The following is a 19,713-nucleotide window of genomic DNA, read 5'->3' on the forward strand; positions in this document are numbered from 1 at the left end:
ACTAAATCATCATAATTTTTAGTTATCTAATGATTTGCATACACGACTTTTCAAGCTTCTCTAGCTTGAATTTGGCTATTCATGGTGGTTAACACCTTCGGATTTCTACCTTGTTTTTGAGTAGAGGAAATTCTGAATTTAAGCCTGTCTGATAAGTAATTCGTCACTAGATAAAAATCAATTTAGACCTGTCATGATATTATTGATTAACGAAAAATACTTAAATCAATGAAGTGGATTAAATAAATTAACCTCCAAACTATATTCAACATATATAAAAATCAATTAATTACATTAAATAGTTCAACAAAATTGAGATTTTCTAACAAAATCTCTTCTATAATCCCTCATCATCAGTCAACAGAACACATCAACCACTCTTCAAATTCTCCCTACCCCAAATTAATTAATAATAGTGACAAAGAAATTCCTTCAAGCCCAAATATTTACAAATGGATGAAATGTTTTTTTTTTTTTTACCATCTTTTTTTTTCTTTTTTAGTCTCTAATTACACCTCGGTCATGAGTCAGGAAGCAGCTTGGTGAGCTTGAGCCTGGTGCATGTGGACCTTAGCAGTGAAAGGGTATAACAAAGGCTTAGCCAGTGACAATGATGTAGAATTTGTGTTGCTAGTTGTGGTAGACGAAGAGATGGTAGCGGCGGCGGCCGTGTTGGCAACTGGGTTATTGATGTTGTTGGTGGTGTTAGTGGCGGGGGTGGTTGTGCCAGAGGAAAAAGTAGTAGTGGTAGCCACGCGCTCACAAGAAGGGCACATGGTGAGAGTGGTGGCAGGAAGTTGCATGTAGAAAGATTGGGAAGTTTTCAAAGCTCTTAATTCTTGCAATTCCTTTTGCAGCCTCCTGTTCTCTTCTGTCAGTGTCTCGCAGCATCTCTTTAAATACTCACAATCCACCTCCGTCTGCTTCAACTTTGTCCTATGTATTTCAAAAGAGAACAACACCACAATTTCATCAAAATTGGGTATTCAAAAACCCCAAATAAGAATTCATATCCCAAGAAAAAAGAAAAGACTTGTGCAGCATACCTTGCTCTTCTGTTCTGAAACCACACTTCCACTTGGCGAGGACGAAGATTCAATTGCTTTGCTAAAGCAAGCTTTTGTTTCTACACATTTTAAGTACCCTTTGTTATTATAGAAAGCAAGCGATCAAAAATTTTATCCAAATGACCGGAAATGTAGGAAAATATTTCATTTTTCCAGATCAGAAATAGAAGAAACCTTCTTCCAGCACACAGATATCTGTATCATCTTTTCAAGATTAGGACTTTAAAAGACCAAAAAATATACAATTTTTTTTTACTTACAGGATTGAGGGTATTGTGTTCTTTGAAGCTTTCTTCCAGGAAAGCTGATTGCTCCTTAGAGAGTCTGAGTTTCTTCCGAGTTAATCCGTTTTCTTCATCATCACTTGCTCTTGAACTCGCTCTCTCGGCTTCAATAGTCTCCATATCTCTTTTATTGCATCTACCACCTCCACTGCTCCTAATCCCAAAATCCATCTGAAACGACGAGATAGCACTGTTAGGCGACGACAGCGCCGCCCCTTCTTCTGCCTCCTCCGCTGATAGTCGGTTCACATCAAAACCCCTGCCTGATCCATCTGTGGAACCCGGTTCAGACACCACTGTAACGTTAAGAAACAAAAAGAACCCGCAAGTTAATAAGCGAGAGATGCAAAACCCAGATCTTCAAAACCATAGCAAGGCTGTGACGCGTTAAAATCACAGAATAAAAAAAGGGGAAAGGAAATTTTGCTTTCTGGGAAAAATGAGAACAGAAAGAAAAAGATACAAAGTCATTGAAGTTTCCGTTAGTCTTTTCTTTTAATTTCTTAGAAAAAAAAAAACAGAATAATAAACCATGAAAAGGAAGCACATACAGTTATCCGAGAGCCATGGAAAGGGAATCTGAGAAGGGGTTTGTCTACGGGGAACGGGAGAGAAAGGTAAAAGATCAAGCTGAACAGGAGGATCTGATGAGATTCTTGAGCCAGCAGCAGCAGGAGCAGCTTCACCTTGAAGGGTAGCATCAACAACTTTATCTTGGGATCTTGGAGTTGCAGTAAATCCAGTTCCTAACCCCATGCAAAACCCTAGATCTTTAGTTGATATCTTAGTAGTCTGGCCAAGAAACTTGAAGGGCTTGGATGTATCACCTAGACTTAAAGCAAGTTCCATCCTATAGAGAAAAGAAGAGGACCACACACAGAAGAAGCAAAAAGAAAGAAACCTGAGAGACTTAAAATTGGGAAAACCTATCCAAACTATATATCAATGGGATCACAGAAACACAAACAATCCTCCGCCTTGACGCACACTTGCTTTTATTTTATTTTATTTTATTTTATTTTTTTTAAGAATTATTTCTCGTGCCTAGTGATGGTAAAGATTGACCTACAATTACAAACCTGGTTGACAAATACACGTGAATCTATATTAATATACACAACGGTCCGCACGGGAGAGAGCGAGAGCGAGAGAGAGAGAGAGAGAGAGAGTGAAAGTTTCCTCTCAGAAATCTAATCTGGCCTTCCAAGCATATCATTGTCCTAATATAATAATATTTTCATCTTATAAAATTAATTTTATTTTTTTATTTTCGTAAAATAATATGAGTGAATGACATATTTTAAAAAAATAAAAAATTATTATTTTTTTAAAAATATTTTTATGGGGGGTGGGAGTAATTCATGATTCAAGGGGCAGCGATCATGTTGCCATGCTGAAGTATTTGACTTTTTTTAATTTGTTTTTTCATGCCTAGAAATTATTTAATTATCATAATCACAACAATGATGAATATAATGGATATCATTAATGTGTTGTTACCGAACATAATTAAACAGGTGGGCAACGAAGCACTGTCGTTTTTGTTTGTTACCAAATGATAATTAAGAAGCCAATTAAGCCCAAATCTTTCGCAGTTTCCAAGTAATTAGCTATAATTTATTAGAAAATAATCAAAATCACTCAAGTGATGTATTGGATTAGCAAGTGAAGTGACTAATGGACATAGGAGGCTTTAGACCGCTGACTCACCAACCAAAACAGTGTACTTTTACCAGCAATGGTCCTACGTGGCAAGCAACTATTGGAGAATAGGGCAAAAACTGTCTTTTAAGAGAGCTAAGCGTGATGCCTGAGCAGAGAAAAACATTGGGAAGATTGAGAGAGAGAGAGTCAGATTAGGAAGAGATTTGACCATAAGCTCCTCTGGGCTGGCCCACAAAACTTTTCATTAAAAATATATATATATATATATATTTTTTCTTTCGTTTTGTGTTTTACTTAGGCAGACAAAGAGACCAATCTCGTACGTCTCCAAGAAAAGTTTTTTGCATAATTTTCTTTCAAGAAGAGAGAGAGAGAGAGAGAGAGAGAGGTGGGGCAACCCCAAACAAACGTCTTTTGTGTTTTTTGAGCTTCCAAACCAGCCAGGCTTTAATCTAGGACCAATTATTTAGTGCTCCTTTTGTCCATTAAAAACTAATAATATTTATGTGAGCAACACACGTTTTGTTATCAGAAATGGATATTTCATTTAAAAGATGCCAAGCTAACTAGAAGGGACACCAAACCCGAAAGAATATGGACTAAACGGGTTGACCCGAAAGCTAACTTCATTAAGCAACTTTTTTTTTCTTCACAACTATAGCAGTTGATGCCTCTCCACCATCAACACTCCAATGGCCTTTAGATAGAGGAGAAACAGTGAGACAGCTTGGAAATCTAACATGCGGGGAGAAAATACCAACCGCAAAGGGAATGCTTAGATCCCCACTCAACCTAAAAATCTTTCCTGCTCACATTTTCAAACCTAGCTGGAGAAATGGAGGAGATGCAACAACGTTAGAAGATAAATAGGGACTTCGGCAATGCTAAATGAATCGGGAAAGGGTTAGACAAAGATGACTGATACAATGCCTTCACAACACATAGTATGGGAGTCGACTAAACATACAAGAATCCCATAAAAACCCACCAAAAGCCCCATCTAAAAGAGGGATACTATGACTCCCAAAGGTGACCGAAGGAGACTAGGACAAATAAAAAGAAAACCAACTAAAAACTACAAAACAACCATCAAACGAAAAGGGGTAGGGAGTCGACTGCTTCCCCCTTAACAACAATGTGTTAAAGACCTTAAGAGAGAAGGGATAAAATTTTTAGAGTGTGTTATTTTACACAAATGGAAATTAGTATTTATTTGAGCAATACTTGATTCAATTTGAGGGTTGTTTAACATTGCTACAGAGTTAATATTAAAAAAAATAAAATAAAATATTAAAAAAATAAGTTAAAATTAAATTTGACTCTCAAACTACAATACCAAACAAATATTAAAAACTAAATATTAAATAGTGGATTTGCCATCATATAAAGTATTATTAACATGAAGCATAATTAAATTATAAATATAGTGAAATGCAAAGAACACATTAAAATTGAGGGTAAAATTTATCTATCACTCTTTAATTTTGATTTTTATAATAATATTATATCTAAATTTTATTTTATAATATAAAATTTTTAAACAATGATTTAGTAAATAATAAAATTATTATTACTCACTTTTTCTAATAATATTATCCCTCTCTCTTTCTCATTCATTATCATACAAATCTGAAACCCCAACGATTCATCCATCAACAGCCATAGTAAAACACATCAAATTTAATCCAAACATAAAAATGATAACCCAGCTCAAAACATAAACTATTAGGTGATGACACTCTATTTAAAATTTGATTATATATATATAATATATGAAAATTGAGATAAAAGTGGATATATTTATTTTTCTTACTTTAAAATTAAAAATTAATGAATTTATGATAAAAAGAAGAGAAAAGGGCGTAAATTAAAGAAAGAGGGAGGGTGGGTATCCAAGGAAGAGTGTAAATAAAATAATAAAAAAGAGGTGGTCCCATGTCCCCTGCGCGTGGGGTGGGTATTTGAGTATTTACACAGGGTGGAAAATTAAAAAAAAAATAAAATTGTACAAAACAAAACACATCTAGAGGATGTGACCACATCAGATATGTCCATGCTTTTGGGATCCTTGCAATTATTGAACTCATGCAGGCTTTAGTGATATTCAAGTTTTTTAGACATTAATTTTTTTTCCAAGAATTTTTTGACATTAATTCACACAAATTACGTTTTACCACTTTATTATTTGGTGGGGGCCATCTTCCACGTCAAATTTTACGAATACCACCTCACCTGCAAGAGCATTTGCTTTACATTATCAAACGGCGTTTCCAAAAAGCAAAGGTATTCTACTACACAAGGAAGGCACTTATAGTGTATTTGATATTGAGTTCTAAATGTTGATATTATTTTTTTTAATAAAAATATTATTTTAAATATTATTAAAAAAATAATTTAAAAAATATTATTTTATTATTTTAATATTTTTATAATTAAAATTTATTAAATTTAATTTTTAATTATTTAATTTAATTATTTTTTAATATAATCTTATTAATATATTTAAAAAAATAATTTTCTCAATAATAATTTTAACGGTAATACAAAACAGTCATTTAATATTACACTTTTATATAACACAATTTATTATTTACTTTGTTATACTTTTAAATTATTTTATAAATATTATTAATTTTTATAATTTAAAATTGAATTACTTATTAAAAAGTTAATTTGTATATAAAAAGCCTTAGTTTGAAAAGAAAAAAAATTTATTGATTCATTATTCACATAAAACACATCAATTACACCTAATATATATATATATACACATCCCTCTAACTATTAGCAAAAAGTTAAAAAAGCCCCTGAACTTTTTTTTTTTTAAAGGGGCCCCCCAACTATTTAAAATTGTCATATGAAACCAAAATGAAGAGATATCAGCTCAACATGAACCAAAAGACTGACAGAGGTTTAACTCCCACTAACTATGTCATCTCAAGGGCTTATATACAGAGCTATTAGGATAATTATCTCCTTTTAGCAACTCTATTTCTAAGCTCAATTGGAGAGTGTTTCAGGAGAAAAATGGCCGATGAGCTTTGGAACATGGCAAAGATCCCATTAGCAAGAGAAACTCTAATCTTGCTCAAAAGCACAAGGCATTGAAGTTTTTCAAGTGAAGGGATATAAATTTGAAATAGCAGACTACCGAGAAGGAAGTAAGCTGTAGAATATGCCCAAATCATGTACCACCATCTCTTACTAATACCATGAAATATGGCTATATAAATAATGCAAACCAATACAGGGGAGGACTAATAGACAAGAAACGTGTAGCAACCTACATAAGCATGACAAGAAATACAGTGGCTGCCATGAATCCTAAGTGCAAAGTGCATGGAATAATAAAGGCATGAAACATTTTGGTTTCTGCAATAAATCATGTTCTTTTAGAGTGTAGGATAATCATCCCCTTCAATCATCCATTTCCTTTGTCTACGATTATTATTTTCTTGCATTTTAGTAGAGAATTCTCCTTTGAGGGAGTAATATTTTGTCCTGGAATTATATCTAAGGAAGAAAATGAATTTATGTAAATTAGATTACATAGGGTATTAATGTTGAAAATGAAGCTGCCATTTACATTAGAACTAAATCAGTCACATTCAATTTTCAATCGAAGAGTAAAGAAGCTCTCATGGGATGAGAATCTCGTATCCTTTTTCTTTGTTTTATGTGTCTATATTGGGATCTCATCAGAAAGAAGACAAGCATCTGAACTGCTGCTATAACTTATGCTTTCTTTTCTTTTTCACTTTTTCGTTTATGAGGAGAATGTATTAATATCAATCACAGGCACTAAGTCCATCAGCAAGCGTTTGAACTTGAATGATTTACCTGTTCACAAGTCTTTTGAATTCATTGATAACTCTCAGGACCTGAAAGGATTAATTCAGAATTACAATATTAAATTAAAAACTAAAAGAAAGAAACAGCATGGAGATTCAAGAACCGAAAAGGATATGATGGTTTCAGGTCTTTGGATAATTCATCTAATGGAACACAATATGCTGAGAGTTTCACCAGTGACAAGGAAGCAAGGGAAGGAAGAAGATTTATTTGAAAAGGGATATGCAGTCTAGGGATGGTTGCCTTCTGGGACGATAGTAGTTATGACTTGCTCAAGGATATTTTGACAGACACGAAATCACTTTGCCAAGATGAACTTTTGACAGAAAATAATGAATTGGGGCATTATAATTTTTCTTAAATACTTAACTCTGATTTAGAAAGTAGTGACTTAACCAAAGAATCTCTAGAAAGATTGTCATGCAATGCAAATGAATTATGACTGCATTCGCTAAAATTTACATTGCAATTGCATTCATTAGGGATGTAGTTGTTCGCCTTTATTTTAGCAAGGCATTTTCTAGTCAAGATATTGCTGATATTCATGGATCAATTTCCTTCAGATAAATGATCGTCAAAATCAGCCTTACAGTAAGAAATAATAAGATCTTGATCACTCGTGATGTATATGTTATTAGCGTTAAAATCAGGGTGCCACAGAATCCACAAAAGTTCCAAACAACCACAATTCGATTTCAAAATGTCCGAATCCGAAAGTTCCAAATAGCTGCAGTGAAACGACGTTTGACCTCTATTAATTTTGATGTAACATGTGCCATTTTAAATATTTGAGGGGTCTCTTTGAACCAAGGGAAATTGATTGTATAAGGATAAAGTGTAAATAAAAATTATTAAAATTGATTGCGATTTGAAAAATTTATCTGAAAGGAGCGAATAAAATTAGGAGTGTAAAAAAATTAGTAATAGTAGTATTTTAATGTCCAAAATATTATTAATAATAGCGTTTAAATAAAAGACAACTTTCAATAGCGTGTGGACGCTATTCAAATTTTAAAAATTAAAAAAAAATTGAACGCTACTAATAGTAACGTTTAGCTTTTGTTTTAATTTTTTTAATATTTTAAATAAAATATAAATATTATTTTAATAAATAATATTATAATAATTAATATTATAATATTTTTATTATAAAAAATTATTTTTTAATTTAAAAATTAAATTAAATTTTAATTAATTAAAATATAAAATATTATTATAATAAAAAAATTAAATGAAAACCTGAATGCTACTACAAGTAGCGTCTAATTTCTTATTTAATTTTTTAATTATTTTATTTTTATATTTTAAATAAAAATATAAATATTATTTTAATAAATAATAGTATAATAATTAAAATTATATATTATAATTTTTATTATAAAAATTATTTTCAATTTAAAATTAAATTAAAAAAATATAAAAATTTGTAATGTAATTTAATTTTAATTTTTTATTTAATTAAAATTTAATTTAATTTTAAATTGAAAAATAATTTTTATAATAAAAAATTATAATATATAATTTTAATTATTATATTATTATTTATTAAAATAATATTTATATTTTTATTTAAAATATAAAATAAAATAATTAAAAAATAAAATCTGAACGCTAAATAGCGTCCAGGTTTTTTATTTTAATTTTTAATTATTTTATTATAATAATATTTTATATTTTAATTTTTTTTATTTAATTAAAATTTAATTTAAAATTAAAAAATAATTTTTTATAATAAAAATATTATAATATATAATATTAATTATTATAATATTATTTATGAAAATAATATTTATATTTTATTTAAAATATAAAATAAAATAATTAAAAAAAATTAAATAAATAGCTGGATGCTACTTATAGTAGCGTCTAAATTTTCATTTAATTTTTTAAATTCTTTTATTATAATAATATTTTATATTTTAATTTTTTATTTAATTAAAATTTAATTTAATTTTAAACTAAAAAATAATTTTTTATATAATATTAATTATTATAATATTATTTATTAAAATAATATTTATATTTTATTTAAAATATTAAAAAAATTAAAACAAAAGAGTAGCGTCCAGCTTTCTTTTTTTTTTCTGGGACGCTTTTTAACCTTCGAACATTATCTTTAATAGCATCTCAATTAAAAATATTATTTAGACTCCCGTCTCATTCTTATATTTTTTAAATTTTTAACCCTCTTTTTATATTTTTCTTTTTCATGACACCCTCTCTCACGGTAATATTATATATTTTAAATTTTTATTATAAATATTATTTTTTAATTTAAAATTAAATTAAAATTTAATAAAATAAAAAATTTAATAAATAAAATTATAAATATATAATATTAAATATTATAATTTTATTTATTAAAATAATATTTTTAATTTATTTAAAATATAAAATAAAATAATTAAAAATTTAAAGAAAAATTGAACGCTACTAGAGTTCAATTTTTCTTAAATTTTTTTAATTATTTATTTTTTTAATTTTAATTTTTTATTTTATTAAATTTTAATTTAATTTTAAATTAAAAAATAATATTTATAATAAAAATATTATAATATATATTATTAAATATTATAATCTTATTTATTAAAATAATATTTATATTTTATTTAAAATATAAAATAAAATAATTAAAAATTAAAAAAAAGGTCGGACGCTACTTTAAATTTGTTTTTAATTAATTTTTTATTATTTAAAGAAAATATGGTAGCTATTTTGAATAGCGTTCAGCTTTCCTTTCAAACCTTTCATCCCAACGCTATTATAAATAGTATCCAGACCTTAAAAACGCTGTTATAGTTAACGTCTCGCACTCTGCCGTTCATCTCAGTATAATTCACCCATTTTTTATAATTAATTTCAAATTCATCTGTTTTGATAAAATTTTATTTTTTATTACCTTTTTTTGGTAATTAACCCTCGAACCAAAGAACAGTTTAGAAGTTTTTTTTTTTTTTTCGCTAATAATTGGAGTGCTAAAATGAGCCATTGGCGCATATATATATCCTCAACTTTTTTAGTATGCGGCCTTTTTCTGTACTACTATCAACCTTTCTTTTGTCGATATTAGTCTTTTCTCTTTTTTCCTCTTTAATTTTTAGTTATTTTCTAAATTAATAAAGAAAATTCTTCCAATTTCATAGATTTATGTAATTTTCTCTTTCTTTAGCGGAGATGGCCATATATGACTTATGTTTCTGTCATTTTGACGAAATTTCTAACTTTAAAAAAAGAATTATCTCCATATTTTCTTAAAAATCATTGCCTTAGTTTATTTGATTCATATTTTCTTAAAAATCATTGCCCTAGTTTATTTGATTGACAAAAAATTTTTCACGATAGAGCTTATGTGATGTCACAAGTTTGTAGATGGTAGAGAACTTTAGGCTGATCTATTTGAAGATCAATGTATATTTTACCCATCTACAACATCTATATTTGGAAGGTACATGAAAAAAAAATCTATTTTTTTATTTTCCAAATCTTTATAAGGAATATATTTTTTCTTCTTCAAGCTTTTTTTTATAGTATAGATGTATAAACAGTTTGATATTTTTTATTTTATAGATTTTATCCCCATTTATACTTTACAATCTGAATATATGAATGAAATCTTTTATTTTAGAAAAAAAAAATAAATTAAATCCAAATAAAAATTTTCCTACTCTCTTGTAATCAACCACTTTCACAATCATAGTATACATGCTTTAATTTATTTCCTTTTCTTTTTAATTTTTATTAAAAAAAATAATGCAACAATATTAGGTGAATAATAATAATAATAATAATAATAATAATAATAATAATAATAATAATAATAATAATAATAATATTGTGTATGATTACAATTCTGGTGAGATATAATACAAAAGCTGATAAGATAGTGAAGCCTGAGCAGCAGCACTATGTTTCGTATCACCATCATCACTTAACAACGAACTGATTTATATCTTTATTTTATATTTTTTTTAGCATAATAATATTAGAAGGACTCCAACTCAAGATCTTTGATTGTTTATTTTTAAAATATTAAGAAATCAATAATAGTAAATTTGAAATTATAATTTCATAGATGATATGATTTTTTTAATTGAAAATGAGTTGGTTATATATATATATATATATATATATATATATATATATATATATAATTGATAATTTTTCTATTAAAAAGGCAATTAACCACCCAAGACTAAACTATGCACAAAAGAACCAATCACATCATGCGAAGATTATGCAAATATTGGCAAGCCATATGCTGAATAATGAGGCCATAATCTAGGGAAGGTTATCCTAATTTAATGGCAAAATCTATTGATATAATTGGTTAATCTCCTAACAAACGGGTAATGATCAGTCACTATTGGGTAATGAAGCTCGGGCCAGGGCAATAAATCGAGGGTTTTTTAAGTTTCAATTAGTAGAAAGTAGAGAGTGATTTCAGAGGGTGCTTTTGAATGTGTGGCACGTGAGCAGGAGCAAATGCTCGCCACCTTTCCCATTTTTCAAAGAACGTGCAATAGTTATATAAGACCTGCGAAGCTCCTTATGCAAGCATTGCACATCATTATTCTGCTCCGCGTCTTATTAATTAAAGTGCGTATATTAATTCCCCTTCTTCTTCTCCTTCTTCTTCTTCTTCAATGCTTTTTATTGAGCCCTTGAAAGTTAATTTACTTCCACTTGGAGAAGATTAAAAACAAAGTCAATGAGACACTTTAGCCATAAGTGTTTGTCATCAAAACATAACATTATAGTCATGTCCGCTATAATTTTTAAGGTAGCTTTTAATATTTTTAATTTAATTAAAATATTATTTCTCTTATTTATATTGTTTAGTGATAAAACGTTTATATTAATATTTAGAAAATGAGAAAATAATTTATGAATCGTTACTCTCGTAACTTTTAGGGTTGAAAAAGTGTTTTAATTAGAATAAAAAAGATGATATCACTATTTTTACATTAAATAACTAATCTAACAACTATTTTTATTAAAAAATTCTATTTTAAATCACTTATATAAATATTTAATCATTAATTACTCATATCTAATAATTAACAGATGGTCTAGCAATTGACACTTTAAGGGATTTCATATTTTGTTATTTTTTAACTTATAATCAGGTATTTTTAATCAATTTAGGACACTGATATTTATTACCTAACAAACTTCTCTTATAGATAATTCATTATCATACACGACAAAAAAAGAGAAAATATTCATTTCAATTATTTTAATTTCTAACTCAGTTTAAAAAAGAGTTAAAATGGCTTTTTTTTTTTTTTTCCGTTTCTTCAAAATCCGATGCTAATTGCCATTGAAACGATACGAGCGTCCGATTCTAATTTGGAAACAGAACTTCTTCCATTTTCAATCTGCTGTTTCTAAACCACTACACCAAGTTCAGAGAGAGAGTCTTTTCTTTACATTTGTGGGTTTTTTTTTTTAAAAAAAAAAATATTTTATTGAGACCAGTTTTGACTTTCACAATCAATAATGCTAATTTCATTATAATTTTAACAGAATGATCAAACTCTTAACCAAAAGAAAAATCAGAAATTAAATCTTTTTTTATATAAAAAAAATAGTGATTAAGTTGTGATTTTTGTGAAATCTTGAAGACTAAATAACTAATTACTCTTATGTTCATATTATCATACTATTAAGTCCCTACATTTTACTAATACAACTATTTAGTCCTTCAAATTTTACATAAACCAACTATTTTAGTCCTTCTAATTTAATATAATTATATGTTTAAATCCTTAGCTTTGTTGCATCCCTGTAAAAATTTTAAAACACAACTATTATATGTACAACGGTTATATTATAATCATTGATCACAATGAGTTCCATCATAATCAACAATCAAAATATATTCATTGTATATGTAATAATTATAATAAATAAATTCTACTTCGCCTTTGCATATTACGCATCAAAATAGAAAAAAAATCTAACAAATTTACAATTCAAATTCCGCAAAAAATAAAACACTGATGCTAAAATAAAGGAATTTTACATTGACTATCAAATCATTTCTTCAACTATGTTACTTTGTAGAATCCAATTTATTTGCTCTTCATGCCAACCAGCACCAAAACAAGGATCAAAATAATAATTGTGGTCTTCAAAAGCCCTAAAATGACTTCAATCCTTTCAAGCTTGCCATTGATCAATTTGTGCTCTTCCTTCATCTTCATTAGCTTTAATTTCCCTCATCTCATCCAGCAACCTTGAAGACACTATCTGCCTTGCTTCATATAATTGTGGCTAACTGGCTATTCCTAGTTAACGTGGCTGTGAATGAGAGAATAGGAATGCGCCACCCACAAAAGATCTCACACTTGTTATCTCGACAGTCGTAAGTGATGTAACAAAGAATAGGGTGACGAAGGTATGACCATAGCACATGGGATAAGATATCTATGCAGCTCTTTAAAGACTAAGGTAATATGTTATTAATGGTAAAATGTAAGAGGGTCATGAGCATGCAACGGGATGCAGGCTGGGAAATCACGTGAGTAAAGGGTGGGAAGAATATTGATATATAATTTCATATTGATAGCTAAGAAAGAGAAGAGAAATGAAAATGAAAATTAAAGGAGGTTGTGAGGTGGTAATTGGATGGGGACACAGTGCTTTGTCTTAAGGAGACAAACTCCACAGCAGCAATCATTTGAAGATGGGACCCTAAATTGGGTTTTCTTTCTTTTCTTTTTTATGATTTTGGTACAGTCCCCCACGTTGTGGGCTCTTCTCTCTTTTCTCTTTCTATGCCATTCGCTGCCCCATTACTCTAATTATTGTCTTCTCATTGTATTCTCTTTCTTCTCTCTCTCTCTTCCCCTGTTGAACTTATTATAAATCATGTTAAATTTAATAATATTAAATTAAATTAACAGATAAAATCAAAATTTACTCTCTCTATTTCCATTCATTAACGCTCCTCATCTTTGGGATACCCTACATTTTCACTCATCCATAAAAACTCCCTATATTTATCATACTATCACATCAGTTACTACTTTTTCTTTTTAATCATGGTATCTATGGACCAAAAATTAAGAAATTACAAATTCTTCTTTATGTTTAGATAAATGTTTAAATTGTGTTTAAAAATATTGAAAGTAAATCCAACTCGTGATACTACATGGACTATTGTTATTTGCTTTTGGATATCAATTAATTTCTATATTTATCACTTAATTTATTTGACTTAATTTAATAATTAAAATATATCATTTAGTTGATGGGTATAAGATTTAAATTTTTATTTTTTCAATTCCCTTATTAAAAACTTTTTAAGTTAATAATTTGGCTATATATGTAGCAAAAATGAAATGAGATCTCTCATTTTATATGTACTAATAATTATTATTATAGTCGATTATGCATACTGACATGGAATCAGGGATGGTATACTAATAATTATTATCATAGTCAATTATGCGTATTGATATGGAATCAGGGATGGCGTGCTTTATTATTATTATTATTATTATTATTATTATTATTATTATTATTATTATTTGCTAAGGCCAATAATGATTAGATCATCCCTTAAGTACCCTGAAAATTCCTACTTTGATATTTTAGGAAATTATTGTGAAAGTTCTTTATCTCTTTCCTCTTCTCATAAAAAAAAAATCTTAACCTCAAAAATTAATAATTTAATAGGAATGCAGTTTATCATTATAACAGGTATCAAGTGAAAGTGCAGTAATGTATGCAGTTAAAACATCCTAACAGACTAATAGATTTTGGTAAAAAGAATCATATTCTCCTTTTGAAAAAGGAAAGTATCCAGTTGGAACATGAAAAAAATGAATTTGTCCTAACTACTCTTTGGGACTGAGTGGATGAAAAGAGCAACTTCTCAAACAAGTAAAAGGATCCAATCTCTTTAGGCTACTACAACATATTAGTATGTGACCTTAGAGATTTCTAATGACTTCATTCCACAATGGAAATGACAAGGGTATAGTCACATGCATTTTGGAGTTATACGTCTAGTCTTTTCCCTGCATAGAAGACAAGGCCTGTAATCACTAGAAGTTCCCTATTGGACACTAGATTCTCCTATTATGAGATGTTGTGATCAAGATAACTGTAATTGATCAAACTAGAAGTGAAGTTCTCACCTTTTTCCCTAACTATAGAATATCTCTCTTAGATCGTAATTTTCCAACAACACTTAAAGTACACATTTAGCTTGCAAGTACAAAATAAACAGTTTCATCAATGACTATGATCCTATATCACCAAATCATCCACAGACTTAAAGATCATTCTATAGATCTATCACATCCAGGAGTCTTCTCTAATACATTACACATGCTAGGTGCAAGGCAACTTTTTAGGAATAAGTTAATCAAGATTTTTCTTATGAAACACTTACAATCTATGAAAAGCTTTATGGCAACATTCAAGCTACATGTCCAGCCTTCCATCAACATCAAATGGAACCATCAAGACAACTTTTATTATTTTGGAGAGTTCTACACAGACTCTGCTTATCTTTCATTCACGATTTCTCCAATTTCTAAAAGGGGGAAGAAGAAGATTCCATTTAACAAATTTTACTTAGATGGATCTTGTATATACATTGATAAGATTAATGGTCATTTTATCTAGGATGTTCCTAGCTCCAACATGCATCCATGAGGGAGCTATGAAGCTAAGTAAGATGGTGATTGTGATGAAGTTATATATTATAGGTCCATAAGAAAAAGGAAACGATCTTCTCCGTGCAAAAGATATATAGCTTCTTTCTCGATGGGACTCTTCTCTTAATTTAGGACCTTGGATTGGCATTCATGACTAAGTCTCAAAAACAAAACCTCCACTTATTAATAAAAGAGCTCTAGAGATACTATATCAAGAAAGGGAAAAGGAATCTATCCCATCTCCCTTACCTACTTTACCTTTGGTGGCACATTATATGATGTTTTCTCATACTTAATCCTCTTACGAAGATGAGTTTCATATTCTCATTCCAAAACAAAAGGTATCTTCTTAATATTCATTGATACTGGGGGGTATCATTGATGAATGACACATGGATGATGTCTGAATAGGTATAAGTATGAAGATGGGAATACAGATGAGAATTTGGATTAAGTATGGGTAGACTAAGAGATAAGGTGGATCGAGTTAAACTGGTAATAAGTAATCTTTAACTTGTGTAAGACAACAAGATGTTAGAGACAAAGGAGAGCTATTCCCTGGTGGCACTCCAATGGTTAAGTTAGTAAAAGTTGGAACGATGATGGACAACAAAGAGAATATGAGAATATGTGTTAGAATGTTTTACATTGGGGTAATAAAGTTTTATATATTGACTGTTGGAATAATGGTGGAGTGCAAGATTTAGCTACAGGATATAGGCTAGATAGTAGTATTCAGTTTTAATAGCGTGGTAGAATTTATCTATTTTGTCAAGTGCGTACTATCATTACAACAACGGTTATACTATCAAGAATGGTGACATTGGTCATACTTCTCAGTACTTTATTGTATGGCTCATTAATGCGCTTATCTGGTTGTCACTCTTCAATTTCTCATTTGATCCTTCTTCGAGAGCTACCTTAAGGGATTAATCTTAGTAGCATTTGTGTGGTTTTTCTAAATGGTCTAATGACCTAGCAGTAGAATGGGGTTGGATAACCTCCCTAACCGTTTGGGTAAGGATCATGACCTTCATATACGTGCATGATACACTGTATATACAAAAGTGACAGTTACCATAGACTCATGTGTCATCAATCTATTAGGTAGATATTTTTATGTATATCACTTCTTGACCTTTTGTCTAGCCGGCCATTGTTATTATTGAAGGGCAACCCAAAGCCCTAACTAAAGGAAAGTTTTAATTTAATTGGCAAACTCAAATGCTAGGATCTAGGATCTAAAATCTAGAATATGATTCTTAAAAAAATTGACTCTAAAATTGTTCAAGTGGTCAATCAAACAAAGATCAATAAATCAAGAGTAGGCATATTGACTTCCAAAGTCTAGTGGTTATACTAAGACCTATGGCCTAAGGCTTCCCAATTGGATATAGATATTAGATCTTTGATCCACCACAAAAGATTTGGCTAGTAATTTAAGCAAAAAGAATAAGAAAACTCAAACTAAGGCAGATCTAACCCAATAAAAACAACCCCTTCAAGAAACCCATTTTACCCTTCTTTTTCTTCATATGAACTATTTACCAATCCCCACCTCCAACTCATGCATCCCAACTAAATTTAAGTATCCCAACTAAATTCAAGAGACAGAGAGCAAGATGTCTGCTCCCGAGACAAACAATACACATTGGACACCGTCAAACTTAAACCTGAAATTTTGCCATCTCAGAGTTCTACTGTTAATTTATTTTATTTTATTTTTATCTTGCAGAATTTTACAGTTAATTACTAGGCCAACATGTCGTTGGGCGATAAAATAAATTCAATTTGTTAAAAAAAATATTTTTGGATTGGGTGATTTTTTATTGTTAAATTAATTATTTACCATGTAAAAGAAAAAAACAACCATTGGATCTGACATGAAATTGAGTGGGTGAACTGATTTGAGACCACATGAAAAGATTTAAGCAGGAAAGACGAGACGGAAGCCAAAGAAAGAAATGAGGAATGAAAATTGATTTTATTGCAATGATTAAAATCTCCGGGGAGTGAGCTCCATTGCCAGCCTTTGTAAAATGTATGGGGTTCTGCGTTTTGTATTGTTCCTTTTGGTACAAGTCACCATCACTTCCTTTCTCTTTAATTATTCTAACCATCACACCTAATAAACACTTTTCTTTTTTATTTAAATTATTCCATTGAATCATCAGATACATATTTTTCACTTTTTTTTTAAATATACTCTAAAACATCAGAAAAAGAAAAAAAAATTATTGGGGCGAAATCTATTTCAATGAAACAGTGCAACAGATGCACCTCCACAGTAGAAATAATGTAAAAAATGCATCAGATTTGAATATTTTATTTAGTAAATGTTAATGTAATTATCGATAATTATTTAACTATCATTATTATATATATAAATGACAATAAATAAATTCACAAGGTAATCAAACGGTTTAATCATAATTCGTATATATTTTTATAAAAGAATTAAAAAAAAAAATTGAGTGGTGGGTAGAACTTTTATTACCCAATCAAATGGGTGAAACAGTAAAAAAAATGCTGTAGAAATAATGAGGCACTAAATAGAATGAACAATGTTGGTAGTATATAATGAAATTGAATTGAATGATCACTTTTATTTAGTTGTACAAACATAATGATTACTTATAGCTCCCATATTTCATTATATATAGCTAACGTTATAAGGGCCATCATAAGTATCATGTCCATTTATTCCTCTTTAAATGATTGAATTTGTGCTATCATAATTTTTATTAAAAAAAATTATAATTTTGAATTTTTTGATTTTATTTAATAATAATAATTATTATTATTATTATTTTAAAAATAAAAAAAATTACGGTCATAATTTTTTTAGTCTCAAAGTCTGGAATTACTGATTGACATTCTTAATTTAACCAAATCTCAAATGAAAGAACTTATCACTGAGCTTGAAATGACAATCAATGAGATGAAATATTAGAAAATTGGTCACTAATTTTTATTACACTTTTAAATAAAAATAATATTTAGTCACCGTATTAATACGAATTGAATGATTATTTTCATTTTATTCTTTCATTTATAAAGATATATATATTAATGAATTTACATGAGACATGCATTCTATACAATGATAGCTATATTAAATGTGATGTTTATAATGGGTGAATGTTGTAATGGGAATTTGTCACGAGATGGGGAAATTATAATGATTATTTTATTTGAAAACTTTTAGTTAAATAAGATAAATACTTTCATTTTCTTTATTTATTTTGTAAAAGGTAGTTGAAAGAAGATTTTTAAATTATAATTATAAAAAGGAAACTATATGTTCTTTATTTATTCTTAATTATCATATTATAAGCATATTATACAAAATGTTAAAATTAAATATTTTACATCTAATAATATAAGAGAAATATTAACTTTATAATATTTTTAAACTTCTAAATTTAATACATAAATTTTATAGTTTGATTTGAATTTCTCATCATATGGTATTACTATCGAGTCTCTGCTATTTATTTATTTATTTCACACTAAATTTTAATTTTATTATATTTATTTTGATTTTTTATAATTTTTTATTTAATTTTAACTTTATATTATTTTGAATTGTGTGCTTTCAATAAATTAATGATACATTATTCGTATGAAATTGTTGTCAATAGAGCCTAACTCAAAGAAATATTAACTTAATAAAATATTAGACTTTTTAACATTTAAGTTTTAAAGCTAAACATAGCTTTCTAATAGATGGATGATATAGTAAATATATTTTACTTAAAAATTCTAAACTAAGGGAAGTGATAAAGTTGTAATATTGATAAATATAATATACTCTTATAGAGGTAAAAGTTTTCTTTTCTCATGCCAAGGTAACCCATATAAATTGATCTATCATATATCATCATATTTTTTTTTTCAAGATATATCATTTGTTTGGTCTTTCAAAATTGTTTAAGATTTATAACAAATGTTAATAAGGAATTTTGGAAGAATAATTGTGAATTTGGAAATTATAGAAGTATATTTCTAAAAAAATGAAAATAAAGAGTTAAAAACGAATAATAAGGACCAATGGGCTTTATCTTAGTGGTAATAGAGTTGTCTCTATGACAGTGAGGTTTCGAGTTTGAGTTTCAATTAGAGTCATTTATATCAAAAGAAAAAATAAATGTATGATAAAGGGCATGGCTA

The 19,713-nt window shown here is 28.5% G+C and overlaps 1 protein-coding gene across 1 annotated transcript; it reads right to left on the reverse strand.

Moving 5' to 3' along the window:
• Positions 1–217: 217 nt before the first annotated feature.
• Positions 218–2,537, reverse strand: LOC110646198 (homeobox-leucine zipper protein HOX11). The gene is made up of 4 exons (XM_058147316.1): positions 1,903–2,537; positions 1,328–1,647; positions 1,047–1,126; positions 218–936 (listed from the first exon to the last, which is right to left on the reverse strand). Exons 1-4 carry the CDS (start codon positions 2,198–2,200, stop codon positions 528–530), a joined length of 1,107 nt encoding a protein of 368 aa, XP_058003299.1. The 5' UTR covers positions 2,201–2,537; the 3' UTR covers positions 218–527.
• Between the last annotated feature and the right edge of the window lie 17,176 nt (positions 2,538–19,713).

Source organism: Hevea brasiliensis, chromosome 5 (assembly GCF_030052815.1).
Source record: "Hevea brasiliensis isolate MT/VB/25A 57/8 chromosome 5, ASM3005281v1, whole genome shotgun sequence".
NCBI lineage: Eukaryota > Viridiplantae > Streptophyta > Magnoliopsida > Malpighiales > Euphorbiaceae > Hevea > Hevea brasiliensis.